Genomic DNA, 23,945 nt, shown 5'->3' with positions numbered 1-23,945 from the left:
AACAGGTCCAGGTGGAGTGGAAGGAACAGGAAGCCCTCTTTTACCTTCACAGGACCCACCCCCCACCATGCACACCAGCCCTCCACCTTCTTATGTAACGACCTCTGCGATCAGCAGAGCCTGGGATCTCAAAGCAATAACTCCACTAACAGGTGAACAGTGGCCTAGAATCGTATAGCATGACAGAGCAGCGTGTTTCTCCGGCTGGAAGGAAAGGGGGTCCCGTGCCCCCCCACCCCACCCCAGGCCGCGGCGAGTCCGTCCAGTCAACCAAATATCCCAGCAAAGTCTTCCTGGTTTTACCACAACGGGTGCGATCGGCAAATCGGCTCCTTCAGAAGCGGCTCGTGTTTTTAACTCCTTGCTAAAGCTAAGCTCCGTCACAGAGACCCTGGAGCCATCTGCCCGGTCCACATCTTCTGTCTGCATCAGCAACTTCAGGAGACGGCCTGAGTGCTCGTCAGGCTCTGTTTGCGTGCGTGCGTGCGTGCGTGCGTGCGTGCGTGCGTGTGTGTGTGTGCTCATGTTTGTTTGTGTGTTTGTATGAGGGCGACCGTTTGTGCACGTTTGTGTGTGTTCTCTCTTCTTTACCCATTCACCTTTGGCTGGATTTGATTAGTTTGTGACATGGACTCAATTTTCCACTCTGCGGCACAAGAACCCCCCACTCCACCCCACCCCCACCCAACCCACCCGACTCCCCGGCTCCGTTAATGGAGTCCGGGTCTGATCGGAATCTTTCGACCCTTAAACGAGGGGCCAACAGCTCCCCAGGCACGCCACCTAACAGCACACACACACACACACACACACACACACGCTCATTTACACACAGTGACATTTACACACACGCGGAAGGTGCGAGCGCACACACCCTCGATGTCCGCGGGCAACAACCGCAGAAAACGATCTCACGACTTAACACACTTAATACAATGACATGCATTAACACTCATGAATGCACATATACGCACCGTCACTGTGGCAAATGTGTGTGTGTGTGTGTGTGTGTGTGTGTGTGGTTCTGGGAGATGATGAGGATATCATCAGTGAGATGAGGTGGTGATAGAGCCCTGAGTGTGGAGCATGTGATTGCACTGCAATAGCTTTTTTTTTCTTTTTTTTTTTTCGTCCCCTCACTGTGGCCACCCATGCATTGCACAAACCCTCAGGGCCCACACAGTGTCTGTCCCTCTCTCACTCAGCCCGCTATTCCACTCTAATAATGATGGATTTTGTTTGGTCATTGCATTCATATTGTGCAATTCATGGCAAATCTGAAAACAAAACATTTTGATTAGATCCAACTGTCCTCAGATATTCTCCATACTATTTTCCCATCAGAGGGTCAAAAGTACAGAAACAACTGTTAAACTCCTGTCCCTCTAGTGTGCGATGACTGAATTTGAAGTATATTATCTGATCAAAAGGAGAATAGGGTAATAAGAGCCTTTATTTTATTTATTTAGTTAGTTATTTTGAGTACAACTGAGGATTTCTCATCTGTTTTGTCAAATCATTGCATGTGGTACATGTAGACATAAGATCTGGATTCATATTTCTTCATGCATAAAGGGGAAACGTCATGTTAGTGCGCCTCTACATGCAAGATTATAGCCAGAGTTAATTTCCAGATACTTTTTAAATCTCTCATCATTTCAGTGAAAGAGCACAGAGCCATTAAAAGGAGGCCGTCCTGCAACTCGACCTTCCCCAAGGCAGCGGTGGAACCGTTGTAATGAAGAGGAGGGAAGCCTCTTATATGTGAAGAGTTAAATTCTGGTATAGATGGAAAACTTAAAAAAAAAAAAATCCAAGTCCAAGAAATGCGATTTATGATTATTTGTCCTCTTTTGTCCTGTGTTGTTCTGATCAGTGAATGTGGGGTCCCACATCCAAGGTGGTCATCTTCAGATTGCAGGTTGAAGGCATGAGGCTTTGGCGGCTCTGGGGTTGTGAAGCAACAAGAAACATGGAAATGCACCCTTTGAATTCATTTTGAAGTGTCTTTCACGGTGAATCTGCCTGCCTGTGGCTTCGCTGTAAAGTTTTTCAAATCAGTGTCTGCACAGATCTTGATCTAACCGTTGGAATAGGGTATTTTCACAGCTTCACTACTTCCTGAAAATAGCTGTGCACATTCATTTCCTGTCTTGCATTATTGGCCAAACTGATTAATCCAGGTGTGTCTGGTTTAGACTGCTGCAACAAGACACACCTGGATTAATCATTTTGGCCAATAATGCAAGACAGGAAATGAATGTGCACAGTTAACTTCAGGAAGTAGTGGAGCTGTGAAAATGGCCCATTGTTAAGGCTCAAAATTCACAATAAGGTAAAATTACCTTTCTGAAAGCACGACCTCACTTCAATATATATGAGTATTGTTTTTATGGCCACATGTTCCGATTTAAGAACCTCATACATTCTTACATACTGGCTCTACTAACCCTGTTCTTTAAAAAATAAATAAACAGCCACATGCACACCAATGTAATCACAATATGAGATAAAGATAACAATAAAATCAGTATCCGAAATAAATACTGTAAAGCGCAGGATTCAAAAGTCATTTAGAATTGTGTTAATACTCTGCTATACCCCTCAGAGTCTTTGAAAACATGATTTGACCAGTGAATCTTGTTCCTGTATTTCTTGCTTTCTTTCTCCAGGCCTTGCGCCTCCATCCCCTACAATGCAATTTGAATTAAGCTTCAGGTGTCAGGCTAATCCCGCTTTCCATTTGCCTTTGAGAATTACTTCCAAGTCATAACATTCAGCAAATCTCAACACCGCAAGTCAGAAAGAAACTTGGACAGGCCAAACAGCGGAAAAGTTTCTGCGCTTCGAAAACTACATTAAAACACTTTTCATGTCCACATCTTGATGTTCCTGTGAGTTTAACCCCATAATATGAACCTAAAGCGGCCAAATCTTTAATAAGATGCACAATGAGGACACAGGTTTAACTAACTCCAACACAATGAAATTTCCCAATGAAATTGAATACATTTATGTGAATATAAGTCAAATTTAAAACCAGAAACAACAGAAGACCAACATGTTGCTGGGTAAAGAGGATCCTAATATTCAGGACTGAATGATTATTTCAAAATTGATTTGGGGAATTGATGGTTTTGTTGAGACGAACTCGCTTTTTCTAAGTTTCCATCACCTTGCTAGCTGCGTCACTGAATGATTAATGTAATTAAACAGGAAGTCATATCGTCTCCATTTTATGTTTTTTTTTTTTTTTACTGATGTGTCTAAATTCCATGTATTCTTATCACATCATGTTACTCTTTTCTTCGTGGCCTGCCGCTGATGAAAGACTCACGCGTTGGCGTTCACTCTGATGTCATTTCCGTCAGTGATTATTCAGCCGATTCTCCAGGTGAACCAAACCACTGACGGACGGCATGCTGAATGTTCCCCCTCTCTTCCAGGAGTCCTTGTTTGGTGCGTTTCCATTAAACACGAAAAGCAATCATTTTTCATATCGAAGTTTCTTGGTACAATATGCCAGGCGCGGTAATTGTTTCCGCCTAATGTTTATGTATTGCGGGGAGCGGGGGGAGTCCTGAATGCTGGGCGAGGGGAGATTGATGATTGGAGGCCGCGGGAGAGAGAGGGACTCATCGCGGAAAAGGAAAGCGAAGGAGGAGGGAGATTTTCAGGAGTGATAATGACTGATGATGAGCAGGAGAAAGAGAGATTTAGGAGGGATTTATGGTAATGTGGACGGGTGTTCCCTGGACGCCGGCACATTTGCACGCCCTCCCCGTTCGCGCATAATCCGCTGCTCCCCCGTTACCCCTGGTTGTAAATAATAATAGCCGATAACCCGATCGGCTGCCGAGCAAAGTAATCTGCTACCTGAGAGGCGAGGCAAACAGCAGAAAGGAAAGGAAGTTAATAAGAAGTCAATGAATGAAGTATTAAAAAAGATTTAAGGAGTAAAGTGAAGGAGGGGCTGATTTATTCCACACAAGCTACTGTTAAAGTCGTGCATTCACACTTAAGACCTTAATTAAACTGTTAAATAGACCTTCAGGTTGGTGCGTGTGGCCAGCCGCCCCCCGAGGATCACTAAATCCAGAACACCATTTGACTATTATTTGCAGAGTAATTAAGCAAATGTTTAATTAAGTGAGGCCTCCCCCTTTCCGGAATAGATTTAAGACTGTCTGGGACTAGATGCCTGTAGATTGGAGGAGGAAGTGTTAAAAGTATTAAGAAAATGTGACATTTGTAGCGACCACTATGTATTTTAAGGGCTGGGAAAATCTGTGTTGCAATATTTCCTTTTCTTCTTTTTTTACATCTGCACCATGACTGTTTTGAATATTCAATCAAACGTTTGAATTTTTAAAAAAGGGAAGCGTTTAAGGGCTAATGTTGTCATTAATGTGGAATAAAAGACTTTAGTTCAAATTCAAGATGAATTTATTTAAACCATGTCGGCACGTTTAAAGAGGTAATCCACTGATTTTCAAAAAAAATACCAATTAAATACTTACAGATTACTTACAAGGTGGAGAATTGCTCCTTGTTCTGAGTCTGAATTGGTTTTATGTGAGTGGAATTATGGGCAATGTAGCTTTGAGCCCTCCAATGGTTTCGACTCAAAATCAGTGGGTGGCCCTGTTTGAATGAAAAAAACAAAAGCAGCAATATTTTTTTCAACGCATCTTCACGTAGTTCCAAAGATAAAAAGGAACCTGCACGTGCGGCTGTATCTTGAAGCGAGTGGGTTGAAGTTTATCTTCTGATTTGCTTGCAGCTGACGTGGGGCTGATATCATTTCACTTCCTGCCTCCGATCCTGATTAAAATTGACTTTAAAGCCAAGTTTTCACAAAGCCAATCCATCAACAGCTTTGTTAAAGTCAGCACAGCCTCAGTTCGCGCTGACATCCAGCGAATGATAGACTTTGTCACTTTTGAGATTTCCACATCACCGCAGTGTGGATACGGCGATTCGACGCCAAAACCACCGATCAGCTGCTTCGGTCGTTTAATGCTCCACTGTGGAATATGCAGATGAATCAGCTTTTCTTTTTTTGTCCCTTGTTTGCAGACTGTTATTTAAAATAAGGTCTTTCTGCTGTTCAGCAGTGGCATTAGTGTCCATATTTATCAGTAACGACTTAGTAAATTTATTTTTATTGCAAAGGTTTAAAAGATGTTTATAAGCAGATAAATCCTGCGAGATGTTAACTGACCTGCTCCGTTTGGGGCGAAATTGAAGATCAGTAGAGTAAAATGGATTATTTATCCTGTTTGATAAGTTTGCATGGTTGCATGAGTGTGTGTGTGTGGGTGTGTGTACTGTGTTCACGTTTGTCTTTCTCCTTCCAGTTTGAGTCCCGTTGTGTGAAGCCTGAATTCGTCTCTCCAGCCTTCAGGCTTCACCTCAAACAATCCCACATGAGTTACCGGACGTAAAGTTCGCCGTTCGTCTCGCCGGGCGTCCGTCCAGGCGCACGTTTGATTAGTGACACACCGCCCTCCGCTCCTCCGCCACGCTCCCTCCGCAAGCTTTAATTTACTACTTTTACCTTTCTGATGAACGCCTCTGGATTGAGCTCTAAATTCTTCACCATACATATGAGAAGTGATTTGAGAGGCGTGGTATCGAAGGAAGTTAACTGATTCTCACACACACACATGCACACACACTAACACACACACACTCCCTGGGGACTTCCCTTCCCTGCTGCTCCTCAGAGTCGCCCTCCCTGCTTGGAGAGCGAATTGCAGACTGGGTCACTCGGGGTTGTGTGAGAAATCGAGGGGTGTGTGTCACACACACACTGTGGCTCACTCCAGCCTCCCTTTGAAGTTTCTTGCCGCGATCCGTCTTTTTGTTGTTGTTACAAGCAGAAAATACAACTTCCCTTTAACCTGGAGGCAGTGTGTGCATGCGATTGCGTGTGTGTGTGTGTTTTGTGTGGATCTACAACATACACACTCATCAGTTTTGGCTTTTTGTGTAGCTGTGACTGGATATCGTTGCGTACCGGAGGAGGAGGAAAAATAGAGTATAAATCAGAAGCCAAATCAATGAGCACGAGTCCTTGAGCAGAAAGCAATAAACTCCATTAACAAGGTGCAGCCACAAGATCTGGAAGGGAGGGGAGCAAGAAATGAATATTGATAATAGAACCGACTGCGTGTTTTATTAGAGCGTTTATTTTTCTAACACTTTCACCTCTTTTTTTTTTTTTTTTTTTTGTGAGCTGCTCAAGTGTGTGCGCGTGCATTACTCCGAGGTGGAGTCCCTTCAGCACATCTGCAATGCAGCAGAAAACACAAAAAGAGAGGGAGGACGAGGGAGACTCACGTGCTCCCACAAAGGAGTGACGCTTTCCTCTGGTTCCTTTTCTTTTTTTTCCCCCTTTTTCTTTGCGTGTATCTGCTTCACGATAAAATCCCAGGCTTAAATAGTTTACATTAACCGGAAAATCAACTTATTTTTGTTTTTTTTGTGACACATCTGCATTGCACACACACACACACACACACACACACACACACACACACGTCCCCCTGCGCTGGGCTGGTGCAGATGTGGCTCAGTGTGTTTGACCTTTTCCTGGCAGATCGTGCGGAGGGGCTTCACCTCTTACAAGCTAATGTCCGTCCATGTCGTACTCTGTTGTGCGTTTCTATCTGTGCGTTTTGTTCGGAGAATGATTCTGTATAGAAACTACTGTGACTAGTGTTGAACTGATATGAGGTGCCCATTGTCGTTCTTTTCAAGTGTGTGTGTGTTTGTTGGTTTGATGTGTTTCTTTTTGCTGTTTCAACTCATATCTGTGTGTAATATCCTCATAATGTGGAGGAAAAAAAAAAGAAGAAGAAGAAGGAGGAGGAGGAGTGTAGGGTTTCAAATCTCGTCCTTCTGATCCCCCAGAATCCACCTGTCAACCGCAGTCCGCCTGACCTCTGACCTTTGATCTTCCAGGGGATTTCTCGCACGACACCTGTGTGTGTGTGTGATCCTGTGACTGATCCTTCAAGGACTTTTTCTGACCTTTTTTTTTTCCCTTCTTCCTTTCTTTTCTTTGTACTGCATGGACGATTCAACGTTACCGTCTTCCAGAGAGATTTTGAGGGGATTAAAAAGAAAACCCCGCCATGATCATACTTTCCTTCTCGTCTTCCAAATGCAAAAAGAGTGCTTCAGTCTTCCACTTATCAAAGCCACAATGACACTATTTTTGTATTCAAACAGGGCAAAAAAATATATCTATATATCCCTATATATAAATATATCCATGCAAACGTGTTTGGGGGGGGGGGTTTGCAGTGACTCCCCCCGATGCTGGCGAGGCGGAACAACACAGCGACGATTACGCCATCCGACCCCCACTGGATCACGCGGAGGAAGGGAGCTGAGAAGGACTTCCGGGGCATTCTGGGACGTGGCGGATTCAAACTGCTGGGTCGAGGCGGACGATCGCAGCTGGGCGGGACTACAAGTATGCATGCGCCAATCATTTACTGGACACCTTCAAAGAAACAGTCTTTACCGAATATTTACTCTCTAACCCCTTTAACCACCCCCCCACCCCCACCCCCCCCGCCCCCTCGTCACCACTTGCCCCTGTCCCAAAACTCTCGTCTCTGCATTTGCAATATGACCTGTATTTATTTCTATAATAACTTACACAATGTCAAGGAAGACGTATTATTGGATATAATTGAATAAAACAAACTAATATATTTGTATGATTGTAACGACGGTCTCTGCAGAGTTTCTTTTGTGTTGTCTTCAGTGCCGCTCTGCTCTAACGGCTGCTGGTTTTTAGAGCTCATCGGCGAGTCGTGTGAGATCTAAACCTACAGCGTCGTGACTAGAAAATGTTCCAGGTGAGCCTGAACGGCCCTCAAAGGAAGCTTCATACAGAAAAAGTTTTAAGGCTTTTTCTTGAATAGGATTACCACGGGAAGCAAACAACACAGCAACTCAAAAATCAAACCACAAAACTGCATTACAACTGCTGTAATCTGATTACATTTTCCGACATCCCCAACTTGTTAACCTTGAGAATAAACACAGTCAGCAGGTAAACAACCAATCCGATCTGAGTTATCTGCTTCCGTCTGAATTAAACGGCGATCTTCGCCGGCTGCGTGGGTTTGATGCAGTCCCCCGGCGACCACCGGCGTAATGCGCGACTCGACACTGGCTGCTAGCTGTTAATAGTTAGCTTCTATGGTAATTAAATTGGCGGGCGGCCAGACGGGGAGCGACAGTGGGTCGTAAATTAGGGGATGGACGAGGAGGGAGAGCAGAGTGGCGTGACGAGACGGGTACGTGGCGGAGGACGGAGGGAAGCTTTACCGCAGAGGCCCTTGAGGAAATACAGCGATACACACCTCTGTATGTCTGCTGAGTTGGCTCCACGCAGCGCCGTCGACATTGCATCTGTGCATACGTTTAAGTGAAATCTGATCAGATTAACGGCACACAGGTGGTTGGATGGAGGCAAGAAAACATGGCATCAGACTGACGATGGATATGAGCCAGATGGCTTGATGCTGAAAAGCCCCGGAACAAGACTCTGGTGGCGGCAGAGTCTCGGGGAGGCCATGGAGTTCTTTAAGTTATAAAAGAAAAGAGGAGGAGAGGGGATTCTGGGACATGAGGGTACGGGAGGTGAAGCAGGAGGAGGGAAAAGTCATCAGACATCGAAACAAGATGGAGAGAAGTCCACCACCAGAACAAACTGAAAACCAAACACTAGATTTAATCCAAAAAAATAAGTTTTATAAGCAAATAACAAATAACTAATTTTAATTAGGTCTCTTTTTTCAACATCGTCAGCTTTCAAATAATTTGGGACAACTCTGAGTGTTTGAGGAGTCTATTTGCTATAAAATTGGTAAAATGTGTTGTTATTTAGTTATTTGGACTCCAGTTTTATGTCTAGTGATTCTGTTTTCAATTTTTCAACAGTGGCAGGCATGTTTTGGCCCCTGGACTGTTTTACTAAGATACCTCGTTGTTCAGATGTGATCCGAACGCTGAAACTGTGATGTTTCTACTTTAGTCTGAAGGAACGAGGAACAAAAGCCAAACAAACAAAAGTACTGACACCAACTTTTCAGCTTTATTCACAAAAGATGTAATGCCAAATTTAAATGAGAAAAAATATGCTTCTCTGAAATTTCTAGTGTTTTGGTGACATTATAAACTGAAAGAAGTTGCATGAGGTGGAGATTTTTTTTTGGCGCTCTTCATGCTGTTATGCAAAAGAAATAAGCAGGTTTTTTTTTTCCTTATCAATCTTCCAGGAACATTTTTGATGATCTCGTTCCAAAAAGTTTTGCTGTCATCGTCTTCAGCAGAAACTTTCAAATAAATAATTTCAATCAATATTTCATTATACGGCACCTTTCAGAAAACATTTGCACATCGCTTTATTTACATTTCGCACAATGTCCCAACTTTTCCAAGAGGGGGGTTGTTGATGCATTCTGAATCTCTTCTGAAGTGTAAACACAGCAGTGAAAAATGGTTGAGTTTGTACTTTGTGTCCCTACAGAATGACTCATGAAGCAGAATTAAAGAACTCTGCCGCACTGTAAGCTTTTTACGGGCAGAGTCACACTGCTTCCCCCTCACCGACATGCACAGTCGCCCCCCCCTTTCTCCCCCCGCCCTCCTGGAGGTAATTGGAGCAGACAGCAGTTGGCCTCACAGGCCTGACTGACAGACAACAACAGTCCAAAGTGACCAAACCACAACTCTGACCGGGCACCGAGGAGTCCCAGTGAGCCGCAGAAGAAAGAGATTTTCTTTTTTTCTTTTTTAAAAAGTGTGGGGAAAAAAACCCTGCTGAGGATCTTGTTTTGAGGCGGAGCAGAGGGGAAAGGTTCAGGAGAGGTCGTCATGAAAAGCCTGGATCTCTTCCTGGTGGCGTGTTGCTTATGGAGCCTGGGGTCGCTGGGAGGTAAGACACAAGCTGGCATGTGTCACACTAGAGTAGTGTGTGTGGAGCGCCAACAAATGTCACTTGTTCGGTCACCTGTGTCAGTCATTACAGGTTCTCTTTGAGTGGAAAATAAGTACAGTTTCATGAAAGATAATTTGATTATATCCACGTAACTGTAATCAGACAGTTCTGGTTATTATTCTCATCTTATAGCATGAAGACCATGGGGTTGAATGCAGGTCAGGTTTGCACATCTACCCTGTGCGTGCATGTTTTTGTTGCCTCCTCTCTTGGTTTGTGGGTGTGAACAATAACAAAGAACAGCACCCACTAGTGGCCCACTATGAAAACTACTTTGTTCTCAGCATTTTCCCCATTTCCATGTAAATGGACGTTGTTTTCAAACCTCAGCCATGTAAATGAACCTGAGGACAACACTCGTCAACAGATGTTTTCACTGGACTCCTGGTGGCCTACAAGTTACAGTTCAGATACAACAGATCTTATAAAGCTGTGCTTAATGTCATTAAAGTGTTTAGAGACACAGTAACTGTGGTTAAAGCTAACAGTCATCTTTGTGGCACAACTACAGCAATTTATCACCGTTTCCACCAATTCCAACTATTTTCATGTTTTCATAATGAACACAGTGAAACTTCAGGATTAATTTCATAAAACTAACCCATTACTGGCGGATTACTACTAAATCAGCAGCGTTAGAGCCACAGTTTGCTCTTTACTCATCTGAACTGGGAAAGCGAGATAAAAAAAAAATGGTAAATTCTAGCCTTCAGCCACTGCCTCCCGCCCCATCCCTCGCCCATCAGCGGCCATGTTTCCCCACGCTTGGCTAATGGGGGTGCCTTGCTGGGTGATCGCCGTCATTTATTCCTGTCAGGTCAGATCCTGCTGGGGCCACAGCGATGCCAAACGTGATGAATGCTGCGTCACCACAGCCGCTGATTATAAATGCCTCTAACCTTCCAGCACCGGGGAGAAAACGCTCGGGAGGGGAGAAGCACAGTTACCTTTCAGAATGCAGAGGCATGAAAAAGTATTTGCATTTAATATTTCCAACTTGACACGCCTGTGTGGGGAAGTGTCTGTCGCTGTGACTGGATAATGCCACCAGGCTACAGCTGTTTGAGAACTGGATTAATAACGCAAAGTAAATAGGAAATAACATATTTAAGAAATAGTAACTTCCCTGGATCAGCTGTTATTTCAATCCGATTGCACACTGATGCCTTTTTTTGGGATCATTTTCCACCACATTTCTTCTGAAAACCACACAGCGAAAAAATGGAATCTCTACATGTGACGCTAACAAACCAATGTATGAGCTAAAAAACAGAAACTGGCTTTGCAAAGGTAACATAAGGATGATAGTTCCTGCAGCAAAATGATGAACAAAATCAAAAATATGTCAATAAAAACTGCCAATTTAAAGTTTGGGGTTAAAAAACAGAAAATGAAGTCGAGGATGATGAGCGACCCCACCCCTGTTGTTTGAATCACTGAATAGGATCTTCTAGAATGTCAGTATGTCAGTCATTACCGCCATTTAGAATAAAAGAAAGATCTGAAGTCAAGTGGCATCAATAACTAAGAGCAAGATTGATAGTTTTACAAAGTGTTGGTCTAGTTTGGTCTTTCACTTTTCTCCTGTAAACAAGTTGCTGAACTTTCCCGTCTTTTCCCTTCCCAACACTCATCTGAGCTGAAGGTTTCCCCGTTACGTTGCCTCTGGGCGCTTCAGTCACTGCGAACAGGTGGCGAGGCAGGGAGGGGAAACGTCCATCTTGCCAGCCACCTTCGGAGCTGCATTTTTCATCCAGAATGTTTTCTGAGTTTTCTGCAGCTCTAATCACTCTCAAATGGCCTCCAGTTACTTTGGTAAATTAGCTTCCTTGTACATGAGTAAAGAGAGTTCTGGATCAGTGTAAAGGGCGCTGTCTCCTACGTCTCATATCCACAAATACAGAAAAAGTACGTGAAAAATGAACCAAATAAGAAAACTGAATAATAATAAATCAGCACAGAACAGTTAGAACTGTACGCAGCGAGTGTGAAGTTACTGCAGGACAGAATTCCCTTTATTAAGTCTCTCCCGTGTCACTCAGGCGCTGCAGACGTGGAGCAGGATCTGTGGAAGAACATCTTCACCAACTATGACATGAAGGTCCGGCCGGCGAAAGTCCCGACGGAACGGGTGGTGGTCCGCGTCGGGATGATCCTCTCCTCCTTCGTTGGACTGGTGAGGCGGATATGGAGCAGCTCCTGCACGCCGTGTCCACAGCCAACACACACCGAGAGAAACACTTAAAAAAAAAAAGGGGGAGCAAACACATATTCAAGGTGGCCGCAAACAACTCCTTTTCTAGTTTTTTTTCTTTCTTTCTTTTTTTAAATCCGACCGAGAAGCCGCTCCGCTTCTAAAATGTAAATCCCAAGCTAAACTTTCACATTCAGGGCTGTGTGAAGATATCTGGGTACCATCTGGGTTCAAATTCAGAACCAGATGGCGCAAAGGAGCACTACTGAAGTGGAATACTGTATTTTTATTCATCCATGCTGGGAAGTGGTGTTATCCCAGCATGCACCGACCGGCCTGTGACTGCATGAAATGATAAGGACCGAGTGCGCATGAACACTCACACACCCGGTCACTTTATTTGTTCTTTATCCTCACACTGCTCACACACACCCCTCACACACACTCAAGGTCAGTCTCACTCTGGAGGGGCAGTCACACGGGACCCCTTAAGTTCTGTACCGGAACGATCTTGAAAAGTGACCCGCTTGGACTCTGGGCTCTCCTCAGAACTAGTCAGTTGGGTAATCAGGGAGTTATTATCAACATCAGCCCCGAGGGACGCCCTAAGGTGAACCGCAGGATGTATAAGTGAGCAATAGGTCTGTGGTCAAGTCAGAGTTTGGTGCTTTCATTAGAGAGAGCGAACTCGCAGCCCCCTCCCTCTGGTCGGGTCCCAGCTGTCTCCCTGACATTCCTCCTGCAGTTTTAAATAGCAGGACCGGCTTATCGAAGCTCAGTCTTCCCGCTTCCTGTTATGTGTTTCTGTTCTTCTGTTATTTCTGGTCAGACTTCCACAATACAGTACGTCCACTTGCATGGATGTGAGAATCACAACAACAAATTACACAAAAGTAGCTGAAAACTAAGAGTACTGCTCTCTACATATCCTTGTGTTTAAGAAAAAAAATTATAAATAATATGGTTAAACCCATTAAAACTTTGTTCAAATAGATAAATAGATGAAATCATCATTGAATTGGACTGAAACTTTCCAAACAGCCCCCAGGTTTTTGATTTGATTGCGAGAGACAAACAATCTGTTAGTTTCTGGCTTCATGCTTGAAAGTGAACTGTTGAATGAAGATTCAGCTCTTTTCCTGCCACCACAACACATCTCAAACATGCCACATTGTTCACAGTCTTCTGACGATCCCAAAGAAATCAGAATTTCAAACTGACGAATTTTCCCCTCTTTTGTCTTTTGGTTTCTTCAGAACATGAAAAATGAAGAAATGAGCACGATCGTCATGATGAATCTGGTAAGTCTGTTTGTGAGTTGCCTCCGCTTCCCACGCAGTGAGCGATGTGATTGTATTATTTTCCGCGTCCCGTGTGTGACACGTTCTCGCTGTTTCCCGTCGTTATGAGCGACTTCACCAGTGGCAATGAGTTGATGATCATTCACCCATTTTAGTGCCGACACACACCGGGCACAAACGACCAAAAGGAACAGTTGGAGTAGCAGTAATTTGAGGTAAAATGAAAAAAATATGTAAATAGTGTTTTGCTCTGTGAAGACAGGTGGGCCCATTCCAGAGCAATCCAATTACAAGCTTGGAAAAATGACAAATAAACAGATGAAATGACAAACTGGTTGTATTTGTGAACGCTCAGTATCAACCATCTGTCATCTTCCTTTTCTCCTGCTTGCCGACGGCCTTTGGTGAGTTGTGGGGTAATCGTCACGTGCTCACACACAAAGCCTCGTCTTGAACGTTTTCACACAGGAATGGACGGATTACCGCCTGACGTGGAATCCGAAGGAATACGACGGGATCGAGGTCCTGCGCGTTCCCTCGTCGAAGGTCTGGCTTCCTGACATTGTCCTCATCAATAAGTAAGCTGAAACTCTCTTTAAGTGTTTGGCTGTGTTTGAAGCAGAGCTTTTCATAGGGTGGTCGGGCGGTTGATCGCCCACCGGGTAGCAGGAAATTTGTCCGAATTAGTTAGTGTTTTCTGGATGTTGGGGGTACATTTACTTCTTTGTGGAACATAGCATAACATTGTAGCTGCAACCCAAACCCAACCAAAACACTTTTACCATCCACAACTGAAAAGAAAAGAAAAAAAACAATGCTTCAGAAGGTTAGAACAGGCCTGACTTCACTTGTTAAAACCAGCATGTTCGACGTTCCCAGATAATAGGGGTGTGTTTATCTTTTCAATGTGTATGATGTTATTTCATGTCCAATGAATACTTTTTTTGTGGAAATTGTCAAACAATGCAATATTAGACGATAGATCAACAGATGAGGAGCTGGAATTACTTCACCTAATTAGCCATGGGTGAGGATCCGTGCTAATGGACTAGCTGTGCGCATCGCTGCTCTGCTCATTACGCCGGCAGATCATGTGGTGCAGTTTCACCAGAAAAAAAAAAAAGCAAAGAAAAGCAGAAACATGCTGGCGAAACACCGAGTACTTCCATTATCGTGCTTTCAGAACTATGTACCACAGTGTAACGCTGAAGGATTTAGACACTGAGAGTGAGTGCAGTCTCCGTTCACACACACACATGCACACGAACATCAACACCACTGTAAATACCCCCACTGCTCCATTCATCAACACTTTATAGGCAATTAAGCAGCATGGCTCCCTAATAACCGAGCTCATGGCAGTGCACAGCTACTTCAGCTCGCGAGGCTTTCATTTGGAACTGCACACACTCACACACACACACAAATAAGCACACCTACACAAATACAAACACTCACATACTTCTCGGCGTCTGTATGATCAATGCTGGTAATTTCCACCGCAGCAGCAGCAGCACCTTCACAGGGACAGGGTTTTAGGAGACAAGCGTCTCCCCGTTTATATTAACGCAGACATAAAAGTCCGAAGAATGCACACAGACACAGGGCTCAATCTGTGTCTAATTGGCTCAATGTCTTTGCTGTGCATTGTGTTATGAGCTTAAGCACCCAAACAGCTTTGTGTACATCCGACATTAGCCCTGCACTTAGCGGCACTCGGTGAAATGTGTGGAGTACCTCCTTCCATCTATGCCAATTAAAATGTTTTAATGTGGAGTCGTGCATAATGGGACTGCAGCCAGACGCTGACATATTCCATGGGAGAGGCAGAGTAGCTTCAGTTATTGCTAATATTTTTGAGCATATTTTTACATAAATTGTGACGGACTGTGGTAAATAGAGAGACAGAAAGGCAGCATGGGAAGAAATGAGACAACAAAACACAAAGGCTGCAGGTGAGGTTTATATTTTGGATGCTGCTGTTGAAAGTTGATTGATTTTATTACCTCAGTGTGCAGCATAAGGAGCGAATACTGCTGCTATCTGTAAATATGGATCTGGTGTCCGGTCCCCCTGCAAGCGCATCTCCCAATTTTACAAATATTGCAGATGGTGCTTCACAAGCTCTCCAACTTTCTGCACAGGATTATTTGCAACATCGTCCATCTCCAACAATAAAACTGCTTCTCACTTATATTCTCCTAAATGGAGGAGAAGCACTTTTATCCGTATGCTTCTCTATTTTGTGCAGAAAGTGTTTGTGTGTGTATTTATATGATATGTTCAGATTAAAAAAATAAGACTTTTTTTTGCCTAATTTGGTAGAAAACTTGTGAATAATTTTAATCCCCATCTCTATTTGCAGTAATGACGGAGTGTTCGATGTGGCGCTGTGCGTCCACGTCCAGGTTTACAGTAACGGCAGGGTGACCTGGACCCCCCCTGCTCTCTACTGCAGCTCCTGTGGAGTCAAGGTTACAAGAACCACAAACTCCATTCTTCTGCTGTCTGACATCCTGTCTTTCTCGTGAGCTTGATCCTCCCCTCCGTCTCTCCGTCCAGGTGACATATTTCCCATTCGACTGGCAGAACTGCACGATGCAGTTCCGATCCTACACCTACGACTCCACAGAGATCGACCTGCAGTACGCTCTGGACTCAAAGGGGAAAGAGATCCGGGAGGTCCAGCTCGACGACTCTTACAGCGGTGAGCCGCCGGGTCGTGACGCAGCTTTTGGTTTCATTTTCTGACTGAATTCACACCTGAGCGTGTGATTTGTGACCGTGTCTCCAGAGGGCGGCGAGTGGCACATCACGCACAAGCCGAGCAGGAAGAACATGAATGACGATCTGTACGAGGACATGACCTTCTACCTGATCATCGAGAGGAAGCCTCTTTACTACGTCCTCAACATCATCCTCCCCTGCATCCTCATCACCATCATCGCCATCTTCAACTTCTACCTGCCTCCTGACGCAGGTACACGACTTGCAAAACATGACATTTAAATCGTTTTATGAGCTAACGGATGCTGGAATGTGTGTTCCTTCCCCCTTGGCAGTTCATCCATACGGTCCCCACACTGATGTAGAGCTGGTTTAGATTAAGCCGCCACGCCATTGATTTCCCACACCCTCAATGCCACTTTCTTAATTGTGCTTGTGCGGTCTCTTCACATCCAGCAATCACACATTTGTCCAATTACCACAGAATTCAATTTGAGATTAGATGGCGGTTTCCTGGAGAAGAGCTGAATCAATAACCTCAAAGATGAAAATGTTACTTGATGCTGTAACTCTACTCCGCTGAATTACATTTGCATTCTCTCATAAATTGAGGAAATGTGAATGGAATAAATACCTTCTTTTCCTGAGTTATTAATGTCCAGTGTTTTTTTTTTTTTTCCTCTGGGCCAGGTGAGAAGATGGGTCTGTCCATCAACGTGCTGCTCACCCTCACTGTCTTCCTGCTCCTGCTGGCCAACAAAATCCCGGAGACGTCGCTCGGCGTCCCGATCATCGTCAATTACATCATGTTCACCATGATCCTGGTCACGTTCTCCGTCATCCTCAGTGTGGTCGTCCTCAACCTGCACCACCGCTCCCCCAACACCCACCAGATGCCGGTGTGGGTCCGCAAGGTGATCATTAGGCCAGCCAGTGACTCATGCCGCCGCCGCCGCCGTCGCTGAACGGTCTCAAGAAAGCTTCATTTCTGTGCTCAGGCGCTTCGGCGGAGCCCCAGCCACTCAATCACAGGAATAAAAGGCACGGCCGTATCTGTAATATCTCAGCCTTCATTTTCTCGGCGGCCTGTATCAGGAAAAGGCAGGGAGAGTGATGCCATTAAAGCTGCCTGCGTGTCCTCAGAAGACCTTTCGGGACATTGGGCGCCGCTTCTACAAATGAAGCAGACACAGAGAGACCTTCAAAATGTGCATTTCGTCTGCACAGATAAAGATTCAAGCCGGGATTTGCACGTTCGGGGTGTGTCGGGGGGCAGTTGTTGCAGACAAATTAAGGGCAAGGCAAACAAAAAGGCAATCAAGCTGTAAATTAGGCAGAGAAAAATGTACTTGAGCATAATTTTAATTGATTCTGAGCACAGTGTTTGTTTTGGGAGACAAGCGGTCCTTCTCTCCGTGATGAAGTAAACTGCGGCCTTGAAGCATTTCATTAATGCAATGTTAATTTTTGTGATCAATCGGTAGTGAAGGCGGCAGCAGTTCGGGTTGAGGCGGACCACTGAATTAAGCCAACACAGTCTTGGAGATCCTAATCGCCCTGTTATACTATTAACCTCCATCAGTGGCTGTTGCCCTCGCCGTACATTATGTGGAGCTAATTACAGGCGCGAGCGTACTTCTTTTCCCCGATACTGTCACCATTTCAGGGCGACTTTCAAATCAGAATCGCTCATATTGATCGGAGGTGATTTGCAGGCTTTAATGGAAGCGAGCTGCTTGGTGCTGGATTAATGGGAGGAAGGTAGAAATGCGGGCTCTGCTCCTCTTCAATCTGACTCCTGCGAAATACTGGAGAAGAATTAATTGAGGAAATAGTAATGGAAGTTAGACATCCAAAATGAACAAATAATGACAATTAAAACTGTTAAAACTCCAAGGATCCCTGCGTTTTAACATAAACGAAACATTTTACCAATGTGTGTGGAGATTGCCGAGAATGTTTCCTGCGAGGAAAATCGGAAGGATCTTCCAGTATAACAGAAACTCAAGAGTAACAAGAACAGATAGTGCAAAGTTCAGATCAAAGCCAAGAGATGGGGGATTTGCAGTAGTGGAGATGCTGATATTTCTAAAGGTTTTGATGCATCAGGAGGCTTTCAACAGCTGAGCAATCGAAAATAATCAGCAGGGGATTAAAAAGACGAGCTTCAGCATTGATGTACATTTATGTGTCTATTTTTGGCTTGACGTCAGTTCCCTGTCATTCTGCAGATTGCTTAGTTTTCTTTGTCAGAAAAACCCATATTTCCACCAGCAGTGACCCTATACCCTGCTTTTGTTGCCATGCAAGGAAATCTTCATCATTACCCAACATTTAATCCAGAAGGGGGCAGAAGACGCTGTCTACCAGTTACTAGATGTTGCAGACAAAGTCACATAAAGACACATTAGCATTTTCTGAACTGGGGCTCCACGACCTGAATTTACTGTTCACTTGCAGTCATCATGTGTTTCTTGCCTGTGGCCTTTTATTGACATTCAGCTGCCGATACAGGCCAGTCCGGTGATCAACGATAGCAGAGCACATCGAGGAAGAAATTAAACAGTCATTTACAGCATTCAAGATATTGATCAAGATGAACTTTTGAACCATTGATTTTGATGTTCCATCATCGAGTTGTTTGATATTTTGAAAGGCAGCTCCATTATCAGATAATCCAACACTCGAGAGGTTTGCGGTACAACGCTGTTCTTTCACTGAAACGCTCAAATGTTTCCACCACAGCAATGCGTTTAGCTCAAGGACACCTTCAGGATAGACTTTGAGGGATTGGAACTCATTACCCGGTTGGTTCCTCCACCCAAATCACTCAGCAGCAACTGTTCTCAAAGGTTATCTCACTGCTAAATTCAACATTTGGACTCATTTCTCAGCCTTAATAGGTAAATACAGACTGAGTACATTCCTGCTGTCTCATAAATCATGAAACAGGAAACCAAATAAATAGCTTTTTAATACCTGGGAAGACAATTTATGCACAAAGTCTGGTGGAAGGCAGTGAGCTATCGACAGTAAACAGCGTTAATTAACCCTTTGTCTTCTGATGTGGCTTGTGTGCAGTGGAATACACATCAGAGGGGTACTGCGCATGCATGAATGGAAAAAGCGAAACTTTTCTTCGTTATCTGTCTTGTTTATTCAGATCTTCATCCACATGCTGCCTCCTTATCTCGGCATGACGCGGCCAAAGGTGGAGACGCCCCTCTCCCTGGAGACTCTGCCCCGGCGGGAGAAAAAGATGGTGGCCATCAGCAAAGTAGCCGATGAATATTTTATACGCAAACCTGACTCTTCCGTCTTGTTCCCGAAACCCAACAGGTGAGGAAAGGCCGCCGTCGACGCACTCTGTAAAATCTGCAGGCTCCCCATGCGCTCGCCCGTGATACTTGACGGAACAGAAAACACAGAAATAAAGTGAAAAGCTCCCTTGGTCCGATGAGCAAACAGCAAATCCTTCAAATCAAAATGTGAGCTTTATCTTGCAAGAGGGAATACAGTCAGAGATCCCTGACAAAATGGAGTATATTTATTCCATCTATATCAGCTATTCATCATAAACCAGTGAAACATTCACTCCGAGAGCCGAAATCTGACGGATTAGCTTTAACATGCGAAACAAACGTAGTTGCGTTAAGATGGGCCGTCGTCCGTAAGAGCCATTCAGACTTCAGAATTGCAGACACTTCTAAGTGAGGTCCAGATTGATGATTTTCATCAAAAGTTTTCCAGAGCGCTGCCCCTGAAGCGGTTGAGTAAGGAGCTGGACGGGCGCCAGCGTTGTCCGACGCACAAATTGGCGACAAACTGTTCCATCGGTCGACCCCCTTCGTCTCCGGCCTCCGCACACAGAAAAAAAAAAAAAAAACCGCACGACCTTGCCCAGGTAGTTAGTTAGCGCGGAGAGCCGCGTGTCTTGGCAGTCGGATGCGTGACATCCTTTAACCGGCCCGCCTTCCCGCTGCTCTATTAATACGCCCCCAAAATCTTCCTCGCCGTGCGCGGCTGTCCCCCTCCCCTCCCTCCCTGCAACTCCTGTGAGAAATGAAATCTGTCTGGAGGGAAAGAATCGTTGCTAAAATAATAATGACCGGCGCAAATCGAGTCTGACACGCCGGAGCGAGACGCCGCGCGTCCAGGTGAAGGGATGGCTGATGGGAGGAGGAGGAGGAGGAGGTGGGGGGGGGGAGGGTTAAAGCAATATGATGAGACAGCATTATCCCTCCTGAGGCCACACACATACACCCGCACACGCCTCCTTAATTGGGTTTAGTGCATGTCTTGGCACCAGACGCAGCCAGTTTTAGTTGAATTAGTCTCCTGAATAGTCATTTACTTCTCGCTGATGAATTGCTGCTTTGAGCCATAAAGAGCGAGGAAGGGGGTTCGGAGGCCCGAGTGTCTCTCTCTCTCTCCACCTCTCTCTGGAAACCTGCTCGGGCTTCACCTCCCGGAGGTCACAGCCTCTTCACCTGCCACACATGCAGGCGCAGCGGCGACCGCAGCGCTGCATTGTAAACTCCCCAAAATCATGCACGGAATACCAAGCAGCTACCTGCTCTGGCCCGGCCTGCCAGGTTCCGCTCAGCGCCCGGACAGAAACCAGGTGCTACACTGCCCTCTGCTGATGGAGCCGCTCGATGTGTGTGCATGTGTGTGTTATGCTTATTATTAGAGAAGGTGTTTAATATTTGAGGTGTTTCATAAGAACAGCAGCTGCTCTGCAGAGAGGGAAATGTTAATTTACCAGAATATAGTGTTTGTTTGGACTAGGTCAACAAAAAAAAAAACCTGAAGGAGACACAGTTTGGTGGAAAAGTTAAAGAAGCCTGATACTTTTAATCTTAAAATAATAAGAGCGCCCAGGTGGTGTGGAGGTACGACTCAGGCCTGGCTAGATTGAGTCTGGGCTCGAGAGCTTTGTGTGTAGTTTGACGTTAGTTTTCTGCTATGAATTCAGTTTCCTACCTCTTTTTTTTTTTTTTTTTTTTTTTTTTTGAAACTTAAGACAGTTGCAGACCCTCAGCTTCATACCTACAGGCCATTCGGAGGCAGTTATTAGCCTCAAAGTCATAGTTTTTGGACTGTGGGAGGAAGTCAGAGTGTTTTACCAACTCACTGCAGAATGAATGCGGCGCCTGACTCAGAAAATCCCAATTATGGCATTCAGTTAGGAAAATAAACAGCAGTGTAACACCAGTGTGCAGTGTGTGGACCGGGGCCCAATTAGACTGCATCCATGGACAGGAGACACAAAACGCCTCCAGATTTAACCTCAGAGGTTCTGAAGAGAAACGTTTCACTATCTCGTTTGTTTTGTGTACAATGCGTGTTTCTGCATCTCCTTGTGATTTTCTTTTTGAGTTCATCTCACACGTTTCTGTTGTTTTGAGTCTTGAATGGCTTCTTTGTGTTGCTGTATGATTTTCTGGCTTCTTGAGTCTCTTTGCTGGTCATTTTTTTACCACTTTATACTTGTTTTATAAGCATTTGTGTTTGTTTTGGTGAATTCATGTATTTCTTTTGTGTCTCATATGTTGTTGTTTCTTTTTTTGTAACTATATGTGTTTGTCTTGGATTTCTTTGTAGATGCTTTTTTTTTTTGTCATTGCTTTACATCCGAGTGATTTTAGATGAGCGTTTTTGTGGTTTGGTCTTTTTTATGTTTTTTATGTTTTGTCTCTCTGTAGCTGTCCTGTGTATGATTCAGTTTGTTCCATGTATTATGTTTCCTTTCTTTTGTGATGATGATTGATGCCCTTTAATTCATAATAATGTCTAAAGGGATTGTTTTCTCTCACTTGCTCATTGCCAGACTCTTTAAGGTCGCTCTGGATTACTTTGGGGATAATTTGACCCTTTCGGTCCATAAACATGTGCCCAGATCCCCTCTTTAGTAATCCTTCGAAGCAGAATCACCTTTAATTTAAGAGCGCGCACTATTCCTCCAATAAGCATTCTAGATGTGGCGTCCTGCAGAGAGAATCATGATGCATCACTGCTTAATTTTCCAGGAGCATTAAAGCTCTGGGCATGTCTCTACAGGAAGCAGCCAACGGTAATCCGTAAGTCATTGCTGAAGGACACAGTGCAGAGCTCGGAGCAGAAAAGATGAGCGAAAAGCTTCAAGGTCGCGCCAACAGTTCTGAGTTACAGCGATGCCGCATAACTTTGTGAAGAAAATAAGAAGCCGTCCATGCTTGCAGAGATTAAGAGTGGGATTCACGAGCAGTCGGTCGGCGGTGTGAAGGTAACCGCACGACTTTTTCCGAGCGTCCCCCCGCCGGCAGCTTCTTGCACCCGGCTGCAGCTGACCGGCGGTAGCTGAGGGCAACAAGTAAACACGACGCACGCACAGACAGACAGAGACACATAGTATTTCTCAGTTGGTGCAGAGCAGAGGGCATGCCGCGCTCGCTGAGGGCCGCTGGGAGCTTCAGTGACCTTCTGTCGATTCTGTTTGACCGACAGAAGAGCAACGAGCAGATCGCTCATGATTCATGTTCACATGTAGGTTGGATCTTATTTTTGAAAAATGCTGCCCTGTCACGCAGGCTGAGCAGTGTGCATGATGTGCGTCCGATAGGTTCCAGCCAGAGGGCATGTGCACAGACCTCAGGAAGTTCATCGACGGCCCCAGTACCTACCTCGCGCTGCCCGACGAGCTCAAGTCGGCCATCGACGCCATCACATACATCGCCGAGGCCCTGCAGGCTGAGAAGGACTACGAAGCCGTAAGTTTTGCTCTTTATTTGAGTTCCCTTCGTAAGGTGTGATATTTCGTCTCTCCTCTCTGACTGTTTTCTGTCCTCATCCGTTCCCCAGCTCAAAGAGGACTGGCAGTTTGTGGCCATGGTGGTGGACCGCATGTTCCTCTGGATCTTCGTCATCTTCACCACTGTGGGCACGCTGGCCATCTTCGCGGACGCCAGTTTCAACCTCACGCCCACCGATCCCTTCCCCTTGAAATGAAGAGCAGGACACTTTGCTTTGTCATTCACCGATGGGGAGAGTGAAAACCTCGTTCTGCGTGTGCACGGACGAGGATGTCCAGGCAGCGTGCCACACTGCAAAAGCTCAGTTTCTACTCAGAATTAAGGAAGCAAGTCTCTGAGTTTTTGTGACACATTGCAGGTTCTGCAGCCACGTTACCGTGATAACACCAGTCCTGTCAGTGAACATCAATTTGGAAAGTTTGTTAGGTAAAACGATGGTAAATATATATGTTTGTATATGAGTAATGATCTAGCTGCCAATTTAATGAACTTTTTTGCATGAATACATACTAGAATACAAACCATTGGTATGTTTTTTTTGAACATATAGGCTTCATTAAGAGTCTCGCTCTAAAGTGTGGATCCAACTCTGGATATTCATATGTGGTGCGAACACATAAACGCCGAGACAAACCAGATGCTATAACGAGCCTGCTGTATGCCTTTCATTTCAGTGTGTCAGAATGTGCCGCAGTGTGGCACATGCTTCCTGGATATTTCTGCTGCCACAGTCATCCTCCCCTGTATTTTAGGCACCGGCGGGTTTCCATGGAGGCTATTCTTGTGTGCAGAGCCGCACGCCGCCTTGGTTCACCAGCTGCACCAACAGCCCGTGGAATTCCACCTGGAAAGGAGGCGCTCACTTTCTCACACACACTTGCCCTTTGTGTTCGCCCCGAATA

At 45.0% G+C, this 23,945-nt stretch overlaps 1 protein-coding gene across 1 annotated transcript; it reads left to right on the top strand.

Moving 5' to 3' along the window:
* The first annotated feature begins 9,833 nt into the window (after positions 1–9,833).
* On the top strand, positions 9,834–23,945 carry LOC115384710 (acetylcholine receptor subunit beta-like). Its single transcript, XM_030086955.1, has 11 exons — positions 9,834–9,964; positions 12,070–12,203; positions 13,478–13,522; positions 13,991–14,100; positions 15,888–15,996; positions 16,085–16,229; positions 16,317–16,502; positions 16,940–17,163; positions 19,413–19,588; positions 22,854–23,001; positions 23,093–23,945. Exons 1-11 carry the CDS (start codon positions 9,904–9,906, stop codon positions 23,237–23,239), a joined length of 1,485 nt encoding a protein of 494 aa, XP_029942815.1. The 5' UTR covers positions 9,834–9,903; the 3' UTR covers positions 23,240–23,945.

Source organism: Salarias fasciatus, chromosome 3, assembly GCF_902148845.1.
Source record: "Salarias fasciatus chromosome 3, fSalaFa1.1, whole genome shotgun sequence".
Taxonomy (NCBI): Eukaryota; Metazoa; Chordata; class Actinopteri; order Blenniiformes; family Blenniidae; genus Salarias; species Salarias fasciatus.
Note: the sequence above shows the minus strand (reverse complement) of the source record. Positions and strands in the feature narration are given on the sequence as shown.

What these genes read in the sequence shown, in the direction of transcription:
- LOC115384710 (XM_030086955.1), top strand. Translation starts at nt 9,904, where the DNA reads ATGAAAAGCCTGGATCTCTTCCTGGTGGCGTGTTGCTTATGGAGCCTG. An exon ending in CGATCGTCATGATGAATCTG is followed by an intron (nt 13,523 to 13,990) that starts GTAAGTCTGTTT and finishes GTTTTCACACAG; the next exon opens with GAATGGACGGATTACCGCCT. An exon ending in CTGAGAAGGACTACGAAGCC is followed by an intron (nt 23,002 to 23,092) that starts GTAAGTTTTGCT and finishes TCCGTTCCCCAG; the next exon opens with CTCAAAGAGGACTGGCAGTT.